The sequence below is a fragment of the Symphalangus syndactylus genome, chromosome 8 (assembly GCF_028878055.3).
Source record: "Symphalangus syndactylus isolate Jambi chromosome 8, NHGRI_mSymSyn1-v2.1_pri, whole genome shotgun sequence".
In the NCBI taxonomy this organism is placed as follows: domain Eukaryota; kingdom Metazoa; phylum Chordata; class Mammalia; order Primates; family Hylobatidae; genus Symphalangus; species Symphalangus syndactylus.
The window spans coordinates 12039113-12052615 of record NC_072430.2 but is presented as its reverse complement, the minus strand read 5'-3'; the positions used below and the strand labels follow the sequence as shown (position 1 = coordinate 12052615).

The 13503-nt window shown below is 64.7% G+C and overlaps 1 protein-coding gene across 8 annotated transcripts; it reads right to left on the bottom strand.

Annotated features, from left to right (window-relative positions):
- Positions 1–4917: 4917 nt before the first annotated feature.
- NUDT14 (nudix hydrolase 14) lies at positions 4918–13279 on the bottom strand. Of its 8 annotated transcripts, none has more exons than XM_063645429.1 (6): positions 13091–13261; positions 9678–9721; positions 8948–9012; positions 8519–8756; positions 5501–5618; positions 5029–5240 (listed from the first exon to the last, which is right to left on the bottom strand). In XM_063645429.1, the coding sequence occupies exons 1-6, from the start codon at positions 13169–13171 to the stop codon at positions 5172–5174; spliced, it is 615 nt and encodes a 204-aa protein (XP_063501499.1). In that variant the 5' UTR covers positions 13172–13261; the 3' UTR covers positions 5029–5171. The 8 variants fall into 8 exon arrangements, with proteins under 8 accessions (XP_055143938.1, XP_063501497.1, XP_063501498.1 ...); XM_063645426.1 differs by having other exon boundaries at positions 5075–5240; positions 5395–5618; XM_055287963.2 differs by lacking the exon at positions 5501–5618 and having other exon boundaries at positions 4918–5240; positions 13091–13279.
- Between the last annotated feature and the right edge of the window lie 224 nt (positions 13280–13503).

Genomic DNA, 13503 nt, shown 5'->3' with positions numbered 1-13503 from the left:
CATGAGGGGGCGGGGCCGCGCCGCGGGGTGGGGCCGGGGGGGGTCCGGGGGCGCCCCAGGCTTTAAAGGCGGCGGAGGGCGTCGCCTGCCAGCGCCCCGGCCCGGCGCGCGCCTCCCAGGGCGCCCGGGCGGCGGAGGCACGGGGCCTCAGGGTCAGCGCGGGCCGTGGGGGCCCCGCTCACACCTCCGCGTGAGTCGGCGAAGCGGGCGTCGGCGCCGCAAAGCTGCCTCCCCTCCTCCTCCTGGGCTCTGCCGGGTGTCAGAAACCGGGGGTGGGGCGCCCCGAGGTTGCCGTGTGGTCCCCTCCCATCAGTGCGCCACCGCCGCGCTCCTCGCAGTCCCAGAGGAGATGCCGCCTCCTGTTCTGGTCAGGGCTCGGCCCCCACGCGGGGTGGCGCGGCCCTGGGGCCAGAGCCGGGCCCAGCCCCTACTGAGGGCCCCCCACCTCCTCCGGGAATCTCCCCCTCTCCGCGCCGCTCCTACCGCCTCCACGCCGGCTGCAGGGGGCGCTGCGCCCCTCCGACGCCCCTGCCTTCCCCTCTGCGAGGCGCGCGGTCATGCAGCCAGTCAACAAATGCTCCAGGGTGCAGACTGCTCAGCTCGGCGCTGGCGTCGAGGTCGCCAGGCCATGCCCTCAGGAAATGCTCAGGCCGCATTCCCTGCTTCCCGCCTCTCGCCCCCCAAGCTCAGGTCTGGGCTTGGGGGGCGAGAGGCGGGAAATGGGGAACAAAAGTCGGCAGTGCCTGTCCCTGAAGGCTACCCCAAGAGAGGCCTCCCCCTGCTGCCCTGGTCACCAGGCTTCCACACCCCATCCTCTGCGGTCACCTCCTTGCCCTCTCCCTGGGTGACCTCGCAGCTCCTCCACAGGGTCAAAACCAATGGCACCTTGCCTCTCCTCCAGTGAGCACGGTCCTTTCCAGAGCTAGGGGTCACCTTGGTGGTTAAAGATCCCCATATGGTCCAGAGGAGTCCTCAACCCATCCCCATGATAACTGAGCTGTCTTCTCTCCCCCTAGCTCCTCTGGCAAATTTGCCCTGTGCCCAGAGCTGGGTGGCAGTGCAGCCCCCCGGCCTGGAGCAAGTCACTGCCACCATGGTGCTGGCGCTGAGGGCTGAAGGAAGAGAGCTTTGGAGGCACAGGGCCTGTGAACACCCCATACGCAGGGTCTGCCTGCTCCATCCCTGTTTAGCAGCCCCTCCAGGATCCAGGCCGCAGGCTCAGCTGAAAGTCCCTAAAGGGGTGGGTCAGAGCCCCCCCATGCCCACCTAAGCTGGCTGTGCTCACTCAGAGTGCCCACCCCAAACTTGGTGGTGGGTAGGCTCCATGGGGATTAAGACACAAGCCAGGATGAGGCCCGCACAGAGACCCCCACCAAACAAGAGAACCCACGCTGTGTTCAGAGCCTTCCAGTTGCCGCCTTCAGGTGTGTGGGCAGTGATTACCGCCTACGGGGGGAGGGGCTCCCTGTGGAGATGCCACCTCTCCTGTGCTTTGGCCTGGGGGCAGGTACTCGGGTACTCGAGAGAGGGAAGCCCCAGGACAGAGAAGCCCCCTGCCCAGCTCCAGGGGCCCAGGGCTCCGTCCCTACCTGCGCCCACTGCCATACTATGGTGGCGGGGGGGGGTGGTGCTGGGCACTTGGCCAAGTGGTGAACAAGGGAGACTCCGCCCTGCAGACCCTCAGGAGCCCCCAGCCCAGTGGTGGACAGAGGACTTGGACAAGCCATGCAGAAGCTGGCATGGGGGCCGCCAGAGCGTGGACGGGCATGGGTCAGCCAGGCCAGGAGCTGAGAACAGCATGTGTCAAGGTCCTGGAGCCACAGAAGCGGGACCCTGGTAAGGGTCATGACCACCACCCAAGGCCAGTGGTGACACGCAAGTCCTCCTGCTAAGACCCAACAGGGGTCACAAAAGCAACTGAGCTGGGTGGGCTGCAGTGACCTACATTTTCACAAAGTCCCCTGGTTGGGAACGGGACAGGCACAGGGGTGAGGTCAAGGTTCTGCCATGGTGCAGGTGAGGGGAGGGGATGGTAGCTGGGCTGAGGTGGGGGAATTCCAGTGTAGGAGGGAACCCAGGGAACAGCCCCTCTAGGTTCTCCTCCCTGGTCCAGCTCCCAGCTTCCTGCTCTTGGCCAGCTGTGGGAGGAAAGGACTGAACAGGCTGGCCACTCAGCGGCTCATGCGGGGCCTGTTCCCGCAGCGGCTGCATTTCAGCCGAGGCGCCCCCAGCTCAGAGCTGTCCCAGCGCGGAGGCCCCAGTGAGGGATGCACACTCATTTCAAGATTCAAGCTCAACCCAGCAGGGGCCGCAGCCTGCCTGGAGCCCTGCCCACTGGCCTGCCCAGCCTCAGGGTAGAGAGCCCAGCCCATCCTGCCAAGTAGGGAGATGCCTCCCTCCAGGCCCTTTGGAGTGAGACCTGCCTGGGTATCCATGGCCCAGGGCAGGTGGGTGAGCATCAGGGTAGTACCAGGGGGTCAGTCCTTGCCCCCCTGCCCAGGGTGGCTCCCTCTCATTGTACCCTCCTAGGAACCACTGCCTGGACCTCATGATGTCCATGAGAGGACCCAGGTCAGGAAGGTGGCCGCACCTGCCCTTGGGGAGGAGGGGGACATAGGAGGCATCGGAGAGGGGGGTGCCTTCCCTGCAGGAATTTCTGTAGCCCTTGAGCCAGAAATGCCAGGCAGCTGGACCCTGGTTTGAGTTTCCAGAAGGCAGCAGTGGGAACCCTTGCCCCTCACACAGATTTCACAAAACGCATTTGCCCCTTGGTGCTGCACCTTGCTGGGGTGAAGGGCTTAGATCAGTGGGGGCCAGGGCTCCAGCCACAACCCTCACCAGACCAGGCTACCCGGTCTCTTCTAGAAAGGGACCTCATCATGGTCCTGGGGCCCACTGGACCACAGCACCTTTCAGCCTCCCAGAGCCACCCGTCCCCCAGCCTGGAGGGCTCCCACTCTGAGGGCTCCGGTGTGCTCTAAGGGGCTCCGGTGTGCTCTGAGGCAGGAGGTGCCCAGCTTGTGTGCAGAGGGCAAGGGTGCAGCTGCTCAGCCTGGCCAGGGGCTCTGGGCGCATAGGGCACTCCTGGGGACCAGGCTGGGGACGGGCTGCCAGGGGTTTGGACAGAGCCGGCGAGGCTCCAGAGTAAGCTGTGCTTCCGCCGGGTCCTGCAGTGCTAAATATAGCAGACAGGGAGGGGAGTTTCCGGTTACAACCTCCCCTCCAGTGCCGGGAAATCAATGCCAGCTCCATTAGGCCCGGCAGCGCTGCCTGCTGACCCACCCCATCGGGCTGCGGAGCAAAGTGAGGGGCTGGACTACACCCAGGTCCGGGTGCCCTGTCACCTGTCCCCTCAGTGCTTCAGGGGCCAGACCCACCTGGTGCCTGCAAGAGGTCCCTCTGAGGCAGTGGGAGGCCTCTACTGGTCAACCCGGAGGGCCCACCGCACTCTCGTGGTGTCACCAGGCAGGCTGCTGGTAAGGGCAGCACAGCAGGGCTGCTGTGGGTCGGGCACAGCTCCTGTCCTGTGAATGTCCTGCTGGGGCCTCATCTGGGTGGGGTGAAGCTGAGGCTGGCCAAGACCCACACACCCCAAACCTGGCAGCCCCTCCCTGGCACACACCCCATACCTGACAGCCCCTCCCTGGCAGCCCTGTCACTGGCTTTGCTGATGCCCACAGGGCCCCACCTGGGCCATAGCCAGCATTTGCATACAGGTGGCACTGCTTTTGTGGGCCCCTGAGGCACAGCCTCCTCAGGACAGCCTCCAATGCCAGGCTGTCTAGCACTGTGCTGGATGACAACAGGGGGTCAGTCTCCACCTCCCCGCCCAGGGTGCCACCTTGCAGGGTACTGAGGCTCCCTTCACTTCACTGTCCCCTTCTCTACTTTCCTCCTGGGAGCCACAGCCTGGACCTAATGATGTCCAGGAGCAGATCGATCCTACCCCAGACTGATGGCCCAGCAGTGCCCTCGAATGCCCACAACCAGTGCCAACACACCCATTCACCTGCAGAACCCTTACTGTGCACCTCTGGCCCAGGAAGCAGACCAGGTGAGCAGGGTCCCCTCCTGCCTCACAAGCATTCTGGGCACCTGGGGAGCAGCTCTGAGCTACACGCATCTCCCACAGCCCCACCCTCAGGACAGGTCAGAAGGCAAGGCCAGGGCATACAGGCCAGAGACGCTCAGGGGCCAGTAGAGCCTGGTGCTGGGCGGCCCAGGCTGAGGCCGTGCCCCGGGACCAGGACCGGGCTGGCACCAGGAACCTGGCCCATGTCAAGACCACTGGCCTTGTGTCCCCACCCTGTGCCGCCACCCCCTCCTCTTGGAGCAAGCCTGCAGACATTTCTGCATGCCCCACAGGCCGAGGAAGGTCCCCTGGAAAACTTCCAAGGCCGGGGGTGCACGCAACAGCTACTGGGGCCCCTGACACGGGGCAGCTTTGGCTCCGGGCTCCTGTGGAGTGGCTCTAGCCCAGCCCCAGTCAGGGTGGGGACCCCCCACTTGCCCCAGGAGCAGGGAGCATACTTTCCCTGCAGCGAGCAGCCTGCAGTGCTGCCCACCCCATCCCAACTCCCCAGGACTGGCTCAGCCACCACTCCGGTGAGCACAGCTCATGCTGCAGCCCCGTGACCAGCAGGCCCACCCCCAGGCCTGCCATGCCACCCTCCATGAGTCCCGGACCCCCCCCCTCCCAGCTCCAAGAGGAGGCACAGCCTGGCCCTGCCCATGGCATCCCCGGGCCTGTCCTCAGCCCCACAGCAGCCACCTGCATGGCCTGCCACCAGCTGCTCCTGCTACAGGAGAGCTCGCAACGTCCCAAGGGCCATCTCAGGTCAGGGCCACTGCTCCCCGCCCCTTCCCCAGTCCTCTCCAAAGCCCTGGTCACAGAGCTCAGAACCAGCAGGCAGAAGCTGGAGCTATGCAAGCCTTTATTGGGGTCTGCAGGGTGTGGGGTGAGTGGCCAAGACTGGCCTCTGTCTAGAATCCTGGAGTCTCACTGGAGATCCAGGTTGGGGGCCACCTGGCTGAGGAACCACGAGACACCAAAGATGACGCCAAGGGTCTTGGGGATGTCCGGGTCGTCTGCAAAGGCCTGGGCGCCTTCCAGGGGCAGGTGAACCACCTCAATGAGCTCACCCTCCTCCGCCAGGCCCCCACCTGGACCGCTACGCTGGGCATCTGTCACCTCTGTGTAGAACATGGTCTGTCTGGAGCCAGTCAGTCCCACTCCAGACCTACGGGTTGAGACAGGGTCTGCTGAGTCACCCACGCTGGCCCCACTGGCCCCCTTGCCCTTCTACCACCATCCGACCCACCCTCTCCACTCTGCTCCCTCCAGCCCTCCAGTAGGCAGGACTCGGGGATGCTGTCTCCCACCCGGATTCCCACCTGGTGTGCACGCCTGTGGCCCCTCCCGCAGCAGGGCATCCCTTCCCTGATCAGGTTGTACTCGCCAGGTGGGGTGGGTGTTGTAGATGTGATTAAGGACCCTAACCAGTGACTTGAGTTCATCAAAAGGGAGAGCATCCCAGGCAGGCATGGCCCGATCAGGAAGCCCTCCGGAGGGTGTTTCAATGCCAGAAAGGGAGAAATTCAGACCTGTCCTGCTGGCCCTGAAGGGGAAGCAACCGCCATGCTGGGAGGAGCCAACAGCCAGCGGGGAGGTGGGACCCAGTCCCCAGCCACCAGGAGCTGAATTCTGCCATAACCACGTGAGCCAGGGAGACCCCAAGCCCCCATGAGATTGCAGATCCGGCTGACAACCTGCCTGCAACCTGTCAAGGCCGAGCAGAAGACCCCACCCCTGTCCACAGCCCCCAACCACAGATACCCTGAGGCTGTTCCCAGTGTTGTTTGGAGCCCCTCAGTCTGTGGCCAGCTGCAGAGGCCCATGCCAGACCCCAGCCCATACCCGGGGACACAGGCTGGCTGGGAAGCAGGGACAAACCCAGCAGGCCCGGCACAGCCTTCCCGCGAGGGGTCCCCACCAGGCCTTCCCGCGAGGGGTCCCCACCAGGCACCCACAGGTGCAAGTTTCAGACAAGGGACAGCATGCACTGACCCCCCACCCCATAGCATGGCAGAGTGGGGTGGGGTGGCAGCGAGGTCCTCAGTATCAGGCCCAGTGGCCCAGGCTGGGGAGGGGTGAGAGGGAGCCCCCTCCCTCAGTGGGCAGTGGCCAGAAGGGGGCTGCTGGCAGCCAGGAGGGGTCAGGCACCAAGGGAAGGAGCCTGGACTGGCGTGTGTGGAGGGAGACCACGGGCTGGGAGGACAGGATGGCAGAGGGGCTGGGCTGCATTCTGGAACAGGATGGGGAGGGCCAGGTGTGGATCTGGGGAGAAACGGGACTGAGGGGCATCTGGGAAGATGACAGGGGTGGGGGAGCCCTGGCTCGCTGTAGGAGGAGCTGTCGGGTGCCATGAACCAAGGCCAGCCGGAGGCCTTCAGGGTAAAGGCCGCCCTCAGAGATGTGCCCAACATGCAGGGGCAGGGAACAGAATTGGGGGCTTCCGTGCCCCACCCCCAAGGCCTCCCCACCTCCAGGGGGGGACCCACCCCAGACCGACCTTACCCAGCTGCTTCCTTGCCCTCTAGCCCCTCACCTCCCGTAGACCCCTTCCTGATGGCCCATTTCCGGCGGTGGCCACGGCTGCGCCTCTGAGGGAAGTGGCGGGTCTGGGGTTTCCAGCCCCGGTTTCCGCCGGCTTGTGAAGGAGACAGGCCCGGCCCTTGGCCCGGGCTGAGAGGAATCTGCCAGCCAGGCTGGGCAACGCCTCCCCCACCCCAGGGCACGTTCCAACGTCACTCCATCACGCCCCAAGCTGACTGCCTCCCTGGGCCTTGTCCTTTGCAGCGGCAGGTAAGAGGCCTGGCTCCCCTCCAGAATCACAGACAGGGAGCCACGGGCCCTGCCACAGGGTGGGTGAACTTTGCTGTCAGTCCAGCCCCCCATCAGGCCCTCAGAGACAGACGCCCTGACCCCTAGTCAGCCGCATCTCCAGTCCTGCGTCCCTGAAGCCATGGCCTGCTCTTCACAATGCAAGTCTAAGCAGGATGCCTACTTCCCAGGACCCTCCTTGGCTCCCCAGTACCCTCACAATCAGGCTGTGGCCCAGAGGCTGTGCCAGTAGAACCACCGCAGCCAGGGCTGCTTGACCACTTGCCCTGAGAGCCTATGCCATGTGGTCCCTCTGCCAGGATTCTGCCCAGGCCCACCTCCTCCAGGGGGACCAAGGGGACTCCAACCCCTCCCACACGTCCCGGCTTTGCTCAGTACTATGGGCCGGGGAGCTGGGGGCACAGTGGGCATGGCCCGCCACGGGGTGGACACCTGCAGAAAACCAAGGCCTGTCCTTCACACCCAAGTCCACCCTTCGGCGTGGAAATTCTGTTTTGTTGAGACAGAGTTTCACTCTTGTTGCCCAGGCTAGAGTGTAATGGCGCAATCTCGGCTCACCGCAACCTCCGCCTCCTGGGTTCAAGCGATTCTCCTGCCTCAGCCTCCCGAGTAGCTGGAATTATAGGCTCCTGCCACCACGCCTGGCTAATTTTGTACTTTTAGCAGAGGTGGGGTTTCTCCATGTGGTCAGGCTGGTCTCGAACTCCTGACCTCAGGTGATCCGCCTGCCTCGGCCTCCCAAAGTGCTGGGATTACAGGCGTGAGCCACCATGCCTGGCCCAGCGTGGAAATGCTGCCTTTAACTTGGAGTCCACCCACCCAGCCAGGAACGTGCCCAGGTTAAGTCCTTGAGGCTTCTGAGGTGGGAGGGCCCCAGGCTCAACCCTGAGTGGCCCATGTGCCAGGCTGACAGGTGCAGAGACTTCCGGTGCTTCTCCCAGTGGAGCGGGCCCTGGCCTCTGGAGGAGGCTGTGGAGGCTGGTGCTCAGCTGGTGGGGGTGGGGGTCTCTGTGACACCCTCCTCCTTCCCCAAGACCTCAGCTGGGGTCAGGAGCCCATCGTAGTGTCCCTGGGGAAGTGGATGGACTTCATCCCAACATCTTGTCCTGGGAAGGCAACCCCCACCCCAGCCGGCAGCCCTTGTGGGGCAGGAGTTGGTGCCTCGAGTTTGGTGGGTCAGGTCCCAAAGCGCAGGCTCTAGTAGTGCCTGTTCCCCAGGAGAGCTGGAGCCACCCCTTCTCCAGCCCAGGACACAGCTTCTCCCTCATTCCTGAGCCACTCTCTGAGAACAGAGCTGTGAGTCACCCCACCCCCAGCGCCCGGTCTTAATCCTACAGGAAGTAGAGGCACCTGTCAGCAGCAGCTGCCGCCCGGCCTGCCCCACACGGCTGGGGGCTGCAGGCTGGGGGCATGGGGCCGAGACGCTGCAGAGAGAGCCCCAAGAGCCCAGGTTCCGGCCTGGCTTAGGATCTGAGGCGCATTCAGTCCAACCCTCCCCTGATCCCATGTTGAAAAACAAGGAGGAATCCATCCTGCTTGCACACTCCCAGGGACAGGGCCCTCACTCTCATCTCGTGAGCCACACCACAGGCCTGAGGGCCTGGTCCCACTCACCAGTATGTGGTGACCCGGCGCAGATCAGAGGGGGCCAAGTGGTAGCCACACTCCTCCCAAGCCTCCTTGCAAGCCACTTCCTCCAGCGAGAGCCCAGGCTGGTCCACAAGGCCGGCACACAGCTCAACTGTCACCCCCGCTGAGCCGGGCAGGGCTGGCTGTAGCTCCCGAGGCCCGTCCTGGTCTACAGCTGCTAGAGACCCTGGGAAGTGGCGCTCCACCTCACCCGCATACACAGCTGCGTGGGAAGAAGCCAGACTGTGCTCACAGCCATGTGGTGGCCACCTCCAGGTCACCTGCGCAGCCAGGCCCCCTCCCAGGGCCTCAGCTTCCCCTGGAGCCCCCTCCCACATCTGTATTCAGACCCTCAGGACCACAGGGACCTGAAGGTGACCCTGCAGATCCCCTTCCCACCCCAGCTGGCCTCACCTGGCCGGAACTGCTTCACCAACACCAGGCTCCTCCGAGAAGAATTGAATAAGAGAACGGTCACACTGTGTACGGGGGGAGGGGCTCAGCACAGAAGCACTCCACTGGCCCTCTTGGGGCTCCACCTCCCATCTTTCTGTTCCCAGTGTGGCCATCCCACCTCCTCTGCCAGCAGCCCAGGGAGGTCAGGCCCCTTGCTCAGATAGGATGGCTGAGGCCCAAGCAGGACCAGAGCTTTCCAGGGTCACAGTCCAGCCAGGACCCAGACCTGCTGTATTCCGGCTGGCAGGATGGGAGGCGGGGGGCAGGGAAGGACACACAGGCAGCTGAGTAGGTCAGGGTGCTAGCAGCTGTGGCCGGGTGACTGACAGGACGTTTGGCCCTCACTGACCAGCTGCCCACCAGCCACACTCCTCGAGCCACGTCGCCATCCAGCCCAGACCCTGGATGCTAGGGGCAAAGGCTCCAGGACAGCCTCTCCCTGCCCTGAGAGGGCCTGCCCACCATCATGGTCCCGGTGGCCTAAGCAAAGACCTCACTCAGCCCCCAGGCCTCAGGCTGACCCCTCTGGGACAGGAAACCCAGAGGCCGGGCAGAGAGAAGGGACTTTTGGAGCCCACGCAGGGAACAGAAACGTCAGGGAGGAGAGGGTACCTTCGCCCTGGGCCCAGTGTCCCCGTGGACATCAGTCTGGGGCTTCCCCAGTGGCCGGGCTGGGCCAAGCTCTCACCTGTCATGCGTCTTCATGAAGTCCCAGGACTTCTGGGCACCATTCTAGAAGAGGCAGGTCAGCGGTTAGAATGCCCCAGGATGGGCGGCGGTGCTCGGGGAACTGAGGAGGCCACAGACCCACTGCACCCACTCCTAACCAGGGAGATTGGCTCACAGCCTGGGTCCACGGGAGCCAGGAGCTGCAGCTCCTGTGGGCAGAGGAGCAAGCAGCCTGGGAGGGGCAGGGAGGTCAAGGACAGCCTAATACCCTAGGAGTGAGGCAGAAGACCAGGGCAAAGGGCAGGGAAGGTGTCCAGGCACCTCATGAAACAGTGCCTGACCGAGCACAAGGGGCTGCAGAGAGACGTACACCATCACCAAGTATAGGAAGGCTCGTGGAGGCCCAGGGAGGGCAGGCACGACTCCCTCATAGCAGGGCAGGGAGGGCCTCGCAGGCAGAGGAGAGGTCAGGTTTTCCTGTTGAAGCTTCCTTGGGCCACTGAACAGGGGTAGACGGGAGGGCAGGAGGCGCCGGGACCAGGAACGGATGGGGCAGGGTGGCAGGAGGGGCTGGCACCAGGAGTGGATGGGGAAGGGTGGTGCCCCAGCCAGGTAGGAGATCGCACCGCAGGACTCGGTGACTGTTGTGATGGTGACCGGGCTGGGCCCCCACTCCCACCCCCAGTTTCTGGCCTCTCCCATATATCCTGTGGTCCTGTTCTCCTGTGGCCACCCTCCACCTTCCCACTCCCCCATGCTGGGCACACCGCCCTGGCAGGCCCCTGCACCCTGGGTGGCACTCAGTGAACGGAGGAGGCAGGGTGGGCAGGCGTGTGGGCTGGGCCTGCTGGGGGAGGCTGGAACTGATGCATTCTGAGATGCACTCCGATCCTGGGGGCTGGGCCTGGGGTCCCGAGGGGTCCCATCTCCGGCATGCTCAGCCCATCTGCCACTCTGAGGCCCAGGCCAGCTGCTCATCCCACCCTGGGGGCTCTGCCCAGGCTGTGAAATGGACAAGAGGCCTGAGCAGCAGAGACACAGGAAGTGCAGCCAGGACTGCAGAAGAGGGAGGAAGCCTTCTTGAGGACTTTCTGGGGGAGGTGACAGAAGTGAGGGAAGGGATTCTGGGCAGGCAGAGGCGCAGAGGCCCTCTGAGCTTGGCTGGGAGGCAAAGGCGTGCTGGGAGGATAGTGCAGGTTTCCAAGGGAAGGGAGGGCCGGTGTCCTGCGCAGGTCAGGCGGCCCGAGAGGCCGTGGGGTACCACTCCCGGGAGGCGAGCCTAGACCTGCCTGACATCCAGCCACCCCAGAGCCACCACCCAGCCAGGGCAGGCTCCAGGGAAGCCCCCTGCCCAGTGCCTGCCGTGCCCATGCCCCTTCCCCACCACTGCTTCCCCCCAAGTAACATCACCCCATACAGGTCTCAAGGACCCTCTCAGCTCAAGGTCAAAAGCATGTCAGACCCTTAGATCCGGCCAGGTCAAGGTGCAGGAAGGTTCAGGGAGGCTGCTGAGGCCTGGGACGGAGGGGCAGGGCTGGGTGCAAACAAGTCCCCATCGCCTCAGACCCATGGGGGTCCCCTGCCTTTGGTCTGTCTGACATCACAGGCCTCCCCTGGCTGGACGCAGCAAAAAGCTGAGGGCTGCAGCTGCCCCTGGGTGGCAGCCGGCGTCCAACCCAATGTCCCTTGGCCCTGAGGAGATGCCGCCCAGCCTGAGCCTACATCCGTGTCCACCACAGCAACAGCCCGCACCAGCTCAGCTCTGGTCACCAGAACCCTTCAGCAGAGCTGTGCCGGTGGGCTGCCCGCTGAGGCTGCAAGGGCTGCCCTGAGCACTTCACAGGAAGTGAGGGAGAGACTGCTGCCACGAAGGGCCACAGAGGGCACCGGCCTGGGCTACCCTGTACCTGCTGCCTGAGACCCAGCTCTGTGGGGACTGTGCAGCCACAAGCAGGCATCCCATATGGCCAACATCAGGGAAAAGGGCAATGACCCCATGTCCCCACCTGCTGTACCTCGACTGATCCCAGCTGCCCCCTGCCAGCGCCACCAGCTTAGCTTCGCCTTGGGGAGAGGGATCCCCTGTCCTCCAGAGCCAACAGGACTCCCACAACAGGGAAAGTGAGGGGCACAGGGCCTTTCTCAGGCTGGGGGCCAAGAGGGCTTCACAAGGATGGTGAGGGGCAGGGTCCTGGATGTGATGGGGGGGACAGGATGCCCCCTGAGGGAGGCAGGCAGGCAGACAGGCACTGCGACCTGGACCACCTGACCTGATAGAGAGGCTGGGGGACCGGACTGACTGTGGCCAGGAAGGTGGTTTTTGCCTAAGTGGCATGGAGGAGCTCTGGCAGAGGGGAGATCTGCTGGGGGCAGGTGGGCACACAAGCAAAAGGTGGGGCCCGAATTGGACAGGGCTGGGCTTGGAGGAAGACAGGCCAGGACTCAGTGATCCACTGGATGTGGGAAGAGAATGGCAGCAGCTCCTTCACCCAACACATATGCCTCATGCCTGTAATCCCCATGCTTTGGGAGGCCAAGGCAGGAGGATCGGTTGAGGCCAGGAGTTCAAGACCAGCCTGGGCAACAGTGAGACGTCGTCTCTACAAAAAAATTTAAAAATTAGCCGGGTGTGGTGGTGTGCACTTGTGGTCCCAGCTACTGGGGCGGGGGCTGAGGCAGGAGGATCGCTTGAGCCCGGGAGGTTGAGGCTGCAGTGAGCTGTGATCATGCCACTGCACTCCAGCCTGGGAGACAGGGCAAGACCCTGTCTCAAAAACAAAACAAAACAAAATATTCCTTGTGAACCTACCATGTGCCTGGTGCTAAATGAGGCAACACAGCCTCTTGTGCCGGGGCCTGGCATGGGAGAAGGTGATACCCTAGGAGGTGGGGAAGGCTGAGCTTAGGCAGATGGAGACTCCAAGGAGGTGCCCTCCCTGGAAAAACCCCAAGGAGGAAGCCCACTTTGAGAAGTTCTTTCAAGTTCTCACTCAGCTGCTTCTCCTACCTCCCTGCTCCCGGCCTCTGCGCTCCTTGCTCCTTCCTTCTCGGCCCAGCTATCTCCTCCTTCAAGTGGTAGCACGAAAGCCACCACTTCCAGGAAGCCTTCCCTGATCCCCAGGGCAACCAAGGAGTTCCACTGCCAAGAGGGTCGGATTGGGCGGGCGGGAAGGATGGGGCCCAGCAATGCTTGCTTGAAAGGATGAGTGGTGCCCCCTCCGATGTCCCTCCCGCGGCCCCTCCCCGGCCTGGGGGCTCACTGGGTCTGGGAACCCGCGATCCGGCGGGCGGAGAAGCGGCCGCCCGGGAGATCGGCGGGAGGCGGGGGCGGGGCTCCGGGGCGGGGCCGGCGGCGCAGAAGGCGGTGGGCGGGGCGCGGATCGTGGACTGGGCCGCCGGCGGGGGCGCGGGGGCGCGGGGACGCGGGCTCACCTGGCGGTAATGCAGCGTGAGCGGCCGCAGGTAGGGTGAGGCGGCGCAGCGGCTCACGGACGCCCCCTCGATGCGCTCCATGGCGGCGCCAGGACAGGCAGGGGCCGCGACCGCTGCGGGGGCCGACCCGGGGCGGCGCCCTGTCCCAACAGGAGCCTTCGGGCGGGCGCGTGACCGCGGCTCTGAGCATGCTCCGTGGGCGCGCGGGGCGGGGCGGGGCGGCCGAGGTGGGCGGGGCTCGCAGGTGCCACCTGTCGGGTGCCGCGCGCCTGGGGGCGCTGGTCGCCGCGGTGCCAGGGGAGCCGCGCAGGCACGTGGGCGTCGCCTGGAAGAAGGACTGGCCGGGTCGACCCCGGCCGCCGGGCGGGGCCAGCCGGGCCGGGGTACAGTGCTTGGGTGGGACTCGGGACCTC